The sequence below is a fragment of the Alligator sinensis genome, unplaced genomic scaffold (genome assembly GCF_000455745.1).
Source record: "Alligator sinensis unplaced genomic scaffold, ASM45574v1 scaffold767_1, whole genome shotgun sequence".
Taxonomy (NCBI): domain Eukaryota; kingdom Metazoa; phylum Chordata; order Crocodylia; family Alligatoridae; genus Alligator; species Alligator sinensis.
Window position 1 is genome coordinate 200598 of NW_005843271.1, and position 10572 is coordinate 211169.

The 10572-nt window shown below is 48.7% G+C and overlaps 1 protein-coding gene across 5 annotated transcripts in view; it reads right to left on the reverse strand.

Moving 5' to 3' along the window:
• Window positions 1–8570, reverse strand: part of ACSS2 (acyl-CoA synthetase short chain family member 2) — a 110767-nt gene extending 102197 nt beyond the window's left edge. Inside the window, exons 1-2 of one of the 5 annotated variants that reach the window (XM_025194639.1) lie at window positions 8407–8570; window positions 5483–5678 (exon numbers count right to left, since the gene is read on the reverse strand). In XM_025194639.1, the coding sequence (XP_025050424.1) occupies window positions 5483–5678; window positions 8407–8527 (317 nt within the window). In that variant the 5' untranslated portion in view covers window positions 8528–8570. The remainder of the gene's footprint in view (window positions 1–5482; window positions 5679–8406) is intronic. The other 4 variants (XM_025194638.1, XM_006038162.3, XM_006038163.3 and 1 more) reach the window with 4 other exon arrangements.
• Between the last annotated feature and the right edge of the window lie 2002 nt (window positions 8571–10572).

Here is a 10572-nt window from a genome sequence, read left to right on the forward strand (position 1 = left end):
TGTGGGGGGGGGGGGGGGGGGGCTGAGAGCATCAGCACCTCTTGCTCCAGCTGATTTTTTTAATTATTTTTTTTAAACAAGAAAAGTGTGACCACTGCTAAGTTTTTAAAAGAAAGAGGTATGGCACATATCTTCAGGAGACAATTTTGGACCATGAATCCTGAGTGGAGAAAGATGCTAGAGCCCTGATAATGAACAGGGCTGAAGATATCCTTTTGTCCTTTTATCATGGATAGTTCTACACAACAGCTTGCTGAGCATACTGACTTTGAGTGGCTCACCACTCAAGTGCCCATCCTTATGTGCCTAATTTTCTCCATCCATTCTGGAGGTGCCTAGATACCTCACTTGGGGGTTTAGGTTTCCTTCCGGGGGCCAGACACCCAACTGTTCAACACTTCCACACTCAATGTTGCAGGGCCCCAAGTCATTTTTCAATCTCTTTCAAACTATTAGAGTGCCAGAGATACCAAAGCCACCCCATCTCCCTTCCATGTAAAATAATAGAGTTCTGTGTGTTCACTGGGTACTATAGTTAACATCAATATGTTACAGTTAGAAAGACAGCTTGCCATTTGACTTTTTAGCCAATTTAACTTACTGCCTCACTTGTTTTAATAATTCCTTTTTCACTCTCTCTTCCTCTAACAGATAGAAGGGCAGCAGGGCAGGAGCCCGAGCCCACAGCAGGTGGTCTGGAACCACCCTGCACATAGACCTGGGGGGCATGGCTCTCCCCTGCCCCCCAGGAGTGAGCACAGCAGTGGGGAGCCAGCCCCACCCCCACAGCTCCATCCCACTCTCTGCTAGGGCCCCATGGTTGTGCATTGCAGCCCCAAGCCCTATGCACCGCCCAGCCGGGCAGCATCCCCAGCTCCAGTCCCAGCCCTGCCCAACTCCCTCCCTCCCTATGGGGGCCACAATCCTCCCCAACCCCCCCTTACATACAGAACTTTTCCAGGCTGCCTGGCAGCCATGTTCATATACATACACATGGTGCCTCTGCCAGCCTGCAGAGAGCTCTTTGCAAAACTTCAAAATCTGTGGGTTTCTCCATTTAAATGAGAAGTCCGCGTTTTCTTGGGTAAAGGAGAAAATCCATGTTTTTCTCCGCTTTTCCATGGGAAACAGAAAACCCAGATCCCTGGTCCTCAGTGACCCCTCTTAAGATGTCTGTCTCCAGCAGGCTTTAACATGACTGATTTGGCTTCACTGACATTTCCAGGGTTGGTGCATGACAGGGAGTTTCCCTCCTGTATGCATAACCTTGTAAATCTAAAAAGTTTGGAAATCACCTTCCACCACAGCCCTCTGCTGTTCCTCTGCCTGAGGAACAGAAGAATTTTTCCTTTGTGTCCTACTCCCCACCCCAGAGCCTCCCTACCGATGCAAAAGTAGTGGCAATGTGCTTCAACTAATCTACTGTTCCCAAGACTCCAGATAATTTAAGTCAGCCTTTCCAATGAACAGATTTGATGCCTTTATTTGCTACAACTCAGAGATGTTAAAAGACATCTTTTATCCCAAAGTTGACATTTTCATGATTGTTTAAAAGTTTCCAGATAGCAACTGTGTTCTTGAACAGTCTTAATGCTAAATCTACTAAACAACAGACAACATACATCACCATCTCTGCAGACCCTGAAAGAATATACTGCATCAGTGCACTTGGTTCATATTTAAGAGATTTCCTTTATACCCAAGGGGCCTCAATAACCTTTAAAAAAAGTAGGCACTTCTGAAAAATCACACTACAGACCATGTATTTCTAAATAAAAGCTTAGAATCTGCAGAAATCAAGAAGGGTAGTAACCCAGGACAGGTTATTATTTACCATGAACAAGTAGATTTTTCAAGTCAGGTTAGCAGTAAGTTTACAAACAGGCATAACAGATTGACGGTACTAGATTGAAGACTTTAGCTTTGTGGTCCAGAAGTAACAAAAGGTGAAGGCACATTTTACAAACAGGCAAAAGAAAGCTCATCTGAAAAAGCCTCTCAGAACAGCTACATTTCAATCCAAAGGAATTCTGACCAGGGTCAAAACCAGATATTTATAGCATGGAGAGTCCATGGGCAAGTAACCCATTAAGGATCTGTCAACACTAGAGTGGAACTCAAGTTAACTGATATGTATATATATTAGCAATTATGAACAATCCACATAGATGTGTTACTCCAAGGGTCGTGTTCAATTCAAAGATTGTTTTAAACAACAGCATTTACTGGGGCACCTATTAAGCCTGGCTAGCATGTAAGTTCTTAAGTATGGGAAGTCTCTCATGTTGAAAGCTTTCACCTCAAATACAATGCAACAATGTTCTCTAACAAGAATATGTTCTTCCCAGTCTCCTGGGCAAATATGTCCATCCTGTCTTCTTGTTAAAACTGTTGAGGGATTTTCTGGGAAGAACATGAACCTGAAAAGCATATAGCATTGGTCAACTCTACCCCAAATGAAGTCAACAGAAAAGTATTACAGGTAACTACAATGAGAAAGGAATTTGGTTGACATTAAATATTTTTGAAATTCCTACTTCTGATGTTTATAGCAACACCTGATACAATGTTTAACCCAAAGAGAGCACAAAGAGGTTTGTAATAGATAACAACCACTAGAGGTACACCAATATATCCATTGCATATCGGATTGGCACTGATAACAGAAAAATTAACGGTATCAGCAATCGGCTTTTTTTGGCCAATCATGGCCGACAAATGATGCATGCATGCAGCCAGAAATGCAGCCCAGCAGCTTGGAGAGCAGCATCCACCCTGTAAGTCTGGGCAGGGGAAGGGCATGGGGAGGCAGCTCAAAGTCCCCACAGTGAGGGAAAGGGCGAAGCAGAGGCAGGGGCAGAGGCTGCCCAGCCCAGGTGGGGAACAGGACCCCAGGGCAGGGCACGAGGTGGAAAGATGTTTGAGTGACTATAGGATGAGAAGCCTAAGCACTCTAGTTATCAGCTAAAGTAGAAGCAGTAGAAATTACCTAGACCAGGGGTTCTCAATCCCTAGGCCGCGGCCCGGTGCTGGGCCACAGTGGATCAGCTGCTGGTTTGCAGCACGGTCAGCTGCCGGACCAGAAGTGGCCATGAAGCGGCAAACTACGGCCCCCCCAGAGCCGAGCATAGAGGCCGCAGCTTCTTCTGAGGGCCCACAGGAGCACAGGGTTTGGCCCACCACCCCCACCCTGGGGGTGAGGGTATCCTTACCTGTGTTCTGGCCAGAAATTCCAGCCAGTCAGCTGCGACTGCTGAGCCATGATTCGCCAGGCCGCGACCACTTCCAGGCCACAGTTTGCCAGGCCACGGCATAAAAATTTGGGAACCCCTGATCTAGATGCTTTTCCTCTACAATTCACCCTAATTTGCTCTTCGTTGATTCAACACTTCATATTTACTCCAGATTCAGGAAGAGCAAATCCACTGATTGTAAATATCTTTTTTTTTTTTAAGCATTAAAAGGCTGCCAGAATGTGTTACCATATCTGCTTCTCCTTTTTAAAACTGATGATTCATTAGTGTCAAGAATGCCAAAAACACACTTGTTTTTCTGGAGATCAGGAGAGAGCCAGCAGACACTGTTGATCTCACAGTTGATTTCAGCTCTGTAAGGACCCTATCTGACCATCAGCATGCCAAAACTATCCCAAGTCCATGGCTCCTCTCATGGCTCCTTGGTCCCAATATACAGCAAATCCTGATATTTCCCTTCTGACTATCATACCCTTCAATCCCAGCCTGCTGCCACAAGTGGATGATGGACAGTCATGAAAGGTCAAGTTTTATGCTGGAAACTCTACTATACAAAGAGCAGGAGTCATTTATGACTGGTTTTTAATGCAGTTCTTGAATTGGGGATGGGAAAAGTTTTTTACAAAACAGGTTTGCCTTTCACCTGACATCTGGAAATTTTTAACACTGAACTATTGATGGAAGTGGTCCTATAGCTAGGGTGACCCTTCCCCACTGGGATGCTGATTTTATATTTTCACCAACCAGCTGGAACCAGCCTTCAAAATCGGGGACCGTCCAAGGGCAGTGTCCCAGATTTCCTTATGATCACCCTATCTACAGATCTTTGATCTAATACAGGGCTCTCCACCTTCCCCCTCTGCCCCCCGCCCCTGGGGGGCCACACGTGGCAAGGTGTGCAGCTCCTCAGCTACGTATTGCATGGGCCACACACTGTAGGGGAAGCTGTCTCTCCATGCCCCGCCCCCTCCCCACCTTCCGCAAAATCCACCCCTCCTGTACCAGTGGCATGAGGCCCCTGCAACTCCCCAGGCAATACACATCTTCTCCTCCTCCCACCTGGATCCTCCCCAGCAAAATGGCAGCGGTAGCCATGGCTTCAGGACACAATAACCATCATGGGCTACATGTAGCCTGCATACTGCCAGCTGGACAAACTTCAGTCTAACAGACTTCAGCAGAGGTAGCTAATGGGTCTACCATTAGGGGTTTTAGGGCAGGGGTATCCAACCTTTTTGAATGTGGGGCCGGATCATGAACTTTTTATCACCCAGTGGGCTGGCAGGGGCAGGGGCAGGAGCAGGTGCTCGCGCGGCCTGAGGGCTTAGGGGTCAAGGGGCGCCACCTGACCCGGCCGTGTCCTCCCTGCCACCTGGGCAGCCTCAAGGATGCTCCCACATCTGTGTGCCTGGGCTCAGCAGCCAGGGGAACATGTGGGGACCCTACAGGGCTGCGGGACGTGCAGGGACACCCCCCTGCTCCCTCTCCCCCAGGGCAGCCCGAGCCCGACCGGCAGGGCTCCTTCCCTCCCCGAGGCCCGCAACTCACCACCCCCAGTGCGATGTCTCCAGGTGTGGGGGGGATGCGGGGAGGCGGGAGCGGCGTCAGCTTCCCATCCCAACAGCCACAGCAGCAGCGGCAGTAGCATCCCTCCAAGCCAGCACCTGTGCACCCGCTGCACCATGACCTGCAGGTGTGGTACTCTTCCCCACCGGCGGGGACCGTTGCAGGGCGGGGCCGGCATGCAAATGAGGAAGGAAGGGGGCAGGGCTAGGAAGGGACACTGTGAAATGAGGGGGGAGGGGAGGAGCCACATCATGTTGGCAATGTCAAGCTGACGCGGTGCGTGTGGGAACCTTGTCCCTTCCCGAGCCCTTCTGCAGCCATTAAGAAGCTGCTGAGGGGCTGGGGGAGGGACAAGGGGTGGGAACGAAAGTAAACAGTGTTTACTTTCGTTTCCTGTTGCAGCACCTTGGGCCTTAGAAAATGGCTTAGCGGGCCACATGGCGGCCCGCATGTTGGACAAGCCTGTTTTAGGGTATTTCACCATTTTGTTTAGAATGTATTTATCTCCAAGTTCTAAAGTACAGATTTCATAACCACCTTCTAAAAAAACGCTCTCCCATTTACCTCAGGTCACCACACTGTAGATCTACCTTACTAGAAAGAGTTATATATTTACCACTGCTATAATATGCAAGTATATAGAAGTAAGCACAAAACTTTACCAGTAAAAAGCAATTTTGTCCCCAAGTTTCTTTTCATTGACATTTCTATCCAACAGATTGTAGCATATGTTGGTTGTAGACCCTTTCATCCACTCAACAAAAATCTTCCCTTTTGTCACATCAAAGTTGTACTGCAGAAATGGTCCAGAGTGATGGCTTTTCCAGTAAAATTCCTTAGCAATATCACCCCAAAATTCTGCAAAAACAACACATTCAAACTTTAAGCTACAGAGAAAGAATGATTCAGAAATATTTAAACACTCTAGTACAAAACTGACTGGTGTCTATTGACACACAAAAACTGAGATACAGTTCATTTCTTTCAGCGAACATTTGCAAGGTTTATTTAAAGGATTTAACAGAGCGCCCCTGTAACACTTTTGGTTGCATGGGAGTGAGCAAAACCAGTTCCACTGGGATGACAACTTGGTAGTGCGGCTGTCAATCATATTTTTCAAGCATAAGAAAATGTTTAATCTTCTTCCAGAATTCAGGCATAATCTTTTGAGTTATTTATACATTTGCAATTTATTTTGATGTTCAAGAGACTAATTTCCAGCTGTACTCTTCACCCTCACCGTTTCCAAAGTAAAACCATGCCCTTTTTAAGCAGTTTTCCACTGTCGAATTCCAAAATACTTCAAGTTATCCACAGTAATTCTTGGAAAATTCACCACTCCCTTAAGAGTATTTAGAAAGAGTTAACTGGATGCTCATAAAAAAGGGATTGGTTAATATGATCTGTATCTTACATGTCTACCCTTATTTGCACTCTTGGGAACACAAAGTGCTTACAGAATAAGACTGTTTGATGCAGTAAGCACAGTTCCGATTCAAAACACATTACCTGATGTTCAATGTAGCAGCAACAGAGTAATTTGCATTCGGACACAAATATGTCACACAGAAGCACAAATTACTTCCAAGAATAATTCTGAAAGCACAGGACCAAAATGTGTGGAGACAGAGGAGAGTGACTTCCAGACAGCCTACTTCTACCAAATGCTCCCTCAAAACAAAGATTTGCACCACCTAATGCAAAATGGGTTATATCTGTCCATGATGCCCACCCTTTTACTTACAACAGGGCTGTCCAACTTCTGAGTTGCTAGGGGCTGCAGGCCTGTGGTGGCTCTACCTACCGCACTGTGGCCCAGTGCCCCCATGCCTTCCAAACCATATTGTGTCATGTGGCCTCCACCATACCACATGGCAGGTGCATCCTCCCCCTGCACCCCAGTGTACTGTGTTGGCCTCCCTTCTGCACTGCAGGGGGTCTACCCATCTCACCCAGCTGCAGGTTCCATCAGTCCTGCAAGCTAAACCATGCCCCCCTGGAAGTGGGAGCAGAAAGTGGAAGCTAGAGGTTTTCCTCCATGGTGCACTTTACCCACAGCAAGCCCTCCCTAGGCTCATGCTTACCCTTTCCTCATTCCAGGCTCTCTGGAAGACAAGACATCTTTTTTGCCATTCATATAGTAAAACTGCTAAATAATTATGTCATATTGGATGAATTAATTCAGCATTTAAATATGTGTATATACTAAAATGGCTAATAAATGTATATCAAAGTCTGCTTAGATCCTTGTCTGCCTAGGTAAGTGGATTTCTTGGAGTAGAGACTCCAACTTCTCAGTTGCACACAATGGACCCTACCAGAAACAGTACCAAAATTAATATATTTTCTCACTCACAATGTTATCCTTCATTTTGAGGAAAGCAACAAAGGCACAGTTGGGATAGTAAGGACGGTCAGTAACTGCCTACTCTCCCCTTCCAAACAGTGACAGGGTTGTGTTACATCAGGGCTGACAGTAGTCTGATGCAGAGCTTAGACTACATACTGTATAGAATGGTTTGGATAGGGATGATCATGCCTGGGGCAGGAGGTTGGACTAAATGACCTCTGGAGGTCCATTTCAGTCCTTCGTTTCTATGATTCTAGGATAACAGGTGCCTTCTTAAGTAGGCTTTTATAAGCCCAGCAGTAGCAGCATTACTGCTAACCACATGTGTGACCACAGACCAGTAGTTATCTGAGTCGGAGTTTCTTTCAGTAAAGCAGGAATAACAATACATGCCCACCTCTGCAAAGCCCTTCCAGTGCTGCAGATGGAAAGCACTGTTATTTGATAATCCTCCCACGGCAGTTTTTTTTTAGTGCTAAACTGCCTGAAACTCCTGGAAACAGACTTAGTGCTAATTAAAGAAAAACTTAGGAGCTAATTAAAGAGAAATGGGAGAAAATTATCCCCATCACCATTTTTGGAAGGAGGGTTTTTCAGTTTTAGACAACAGCCTTGTCTTATAGAAATGGGCTTTTCCCTCTACCACACTCATACGCAGGCGGGAAGGCGAGAGGCCAGGGTGGGAAGCAGTCTTTGGATTTGTGACAGGGTATAAACAGAGCTGTGGAAGACATAAGAGGCTACCTGCCTCCCAACCCCAGGGGAACACCTGCTGTTGAACTCTGGACAGGACACTGCAGACCCGAGGCTCTCGGAAAGGCAGGGAGAGGCATCGGTAGCCTGTGCCTTGCGACCAGCCTGCCTTTAATTACAAGTGACCCTGTCCCGAGTGCTACCCGCCCGAGAAGGCCAGTTCCCCAAACAGCAGCAAGAGGGTGGAGGGACGCAGCCCCGAGGCTCCGGCTCTACAAAGGCCGGGGCGGGCGTGACAACTTGCCAGCCCGAGGCCGTAATCGGGCCCTGCTCCCGCCTGCGCGGCTTTGATACGAGCCGAGCTCCGCCTCTGCCAGTCCCACGTGCCTGACGCCCCCACCCCGGCCGGGCAGCGCTTGGCGCCGGGGGGGCCCGACTAGCGTGGATCCCAGGGCCCGGGGCAGGCCCCAACGGAGCAGGACCATTCCGAGGGACTGCGGCGGAGGCGTGAAGGGCCGTCAAGCCCGGCTCCTGGGCACTCACCGTGCGGCTCCTCCACAGAGCGGCGGTACAGCTTCTCGTACTGCGCCAGCGAGGAGACGTGCGCCTCCCGCGCCAAGGCTGCTGGCGCCCGATACAGCCTACCCGCCTCCTCAGGCGCCATCCTGGGAGCTGAGACTGTGCACGGAAGCGCAGGCAGGGGGAGGAGCATGGCCCGCCCTCCGTAGCTGGCTCCGCCCCCGCCGCTGACAGCGCCGCTGGGCTCTGAGGCGCGGGGACTGGCCCTGAGCTCGCAGCGCTGCTGGGCTCTGCTTGCCCACTGAGACACGAGCGAGGCGGCCGGGTGTATTGGGCGGGCTGTATGGCTGCCAGGCATTAAACAGACACAAGGTGCCATTTTGGTCTGGGCAAGAGCAGATGCTTCCTGGTCTGTGTCTGGTTATTTCCCGGAGCTGAGGAAACACCTTTTGCCTAAAAACCTTGGCTAAAAAACTCTTCCAACTATAAAACTGGTCCAATGAAAGGTATAACCAAGCAAACCCTGCTTCTCCTAGTTCTTGGGCCATCATGGCTACCACAGCACTATGGTCGTATGAACCTGAACTGTTTAGTTCACTCGAGCATGGCCTGGAACCCTGAGGTGCCTTCAGTTCCTTTCCAGGGTGTAGCGTCCCACACATTGCTAGTACTGTTGGGTGTGCTAACATTATTCACAGGGCAAACCCAAAGATGTTGAAAAGGAATGCATAGCTTGAAAAGCACTCTGACCTGTTGTAGTCCAAGTTCTTTGCAACAAAAGAATAGCTCTATTTTTTGTAGTGAAAACTGAGTGAAGAGTAAGAGATCACATTTTCCAAAGGTGCCTTGAGTCTAAATAGGCTGAGAACCCTTAATCTAGTTAAAATGTATTTTCATTACTTTATGAAATAAAAATGGCCTATTTACCCATATTTAGGTTTCTGAGGGACATTTGCTTGGAAAAAAAGTTCGTTTAGGTAACCGTGAGTTGTAACCTGACTTGGATACATTCCTGAGGGAGGGGGAAAACCTGCTCCTTCTGCCTATGTGACTGGGATCACATACCTGGAGGAGGGGCTTACACGCCCTATTGTTAAGCAATGCCAGCCTGACTGGGGTGGGGCTAGAGATTTCCAGTCTGCCCAGCAACCAGTGATGCATTTCAAATTGGTTGGCTGGCACCCAACACGTGCTGGCCTCCATTGGACCAAGTAAATGGGGTCATAAGGGTTATATAAGTTAAGGACAGCCCATGAGGAAGGGGCAGCAGCCATGAGGAAGACTCAGAGGGAGAAGAGCTGGACCATCTGAACTTGCTCTCTCAAAACTCATGATCAATGAACTGCCTGTCTCCAGAGGGAATCTCCACCTGCCTCTGGATGATACTTGTGAGTAAGCTACCTAAGATCTAACTAGATATATAGCTTGCAGTAACTCAGATGCATGATCAAGGGCTACCCCAGCCACCCTGTTTGCTCTATGGGATTTCTTTGATACTACTTAACTCTGTACCCTATTCCAACCATACTCCTTGTAACCGATAAAGTTCTACTTTGTACCTAGTGTGGGAGACTTATTGGGAGTGGGTCTAGATTATGCCTTGGGGTCCCCTTGGTTTGGCTGACTAAGGGAGACCACTACTTGTGCTTCCAACTGAGGGAAGCACCCCAAGTTCATGAAGTGAGTTGAATACCCTCAAGGGCTACTAGGCCTGTGTTTCCTAGGGGTCACAGTGCCAGGATCAAGCCCATCCCTGGGTGGTGGCAGCAATACCCCCATGCTGGTGGGTGTGCCCCAGGAAGGGGGTCAGCTATATGCGAGGCACCCCCAGGGAGGCACTCAAAGCCTGGAAGGTGATTGGGCACAGTGAGGTAGGTGGCTCAGCACAGGAGCACCCCTGCTGGCCTGCCACAGGCATATCACTGCCTCCCCATAATATACCCCTCCCTCTTATCCTAGCCCCCAGGGCACCGCATGGGTTAGCTCACAGCTACGGACCTCCTTGAGGTCCTCATAGCAGAGGAAGAGTATAGTGTGCACTGCCTCTGCCCTCCACCAGCCCCACACACACTCATGCCACAACCCCCCAGGCCACTGTGGGGACAGGAGAGACATGCGCTCTCTGGGGTAATGGCTACATATAACAGTGTATAATGAGGGCTGTGCTAAACTGTTTTATATGGCCATTAC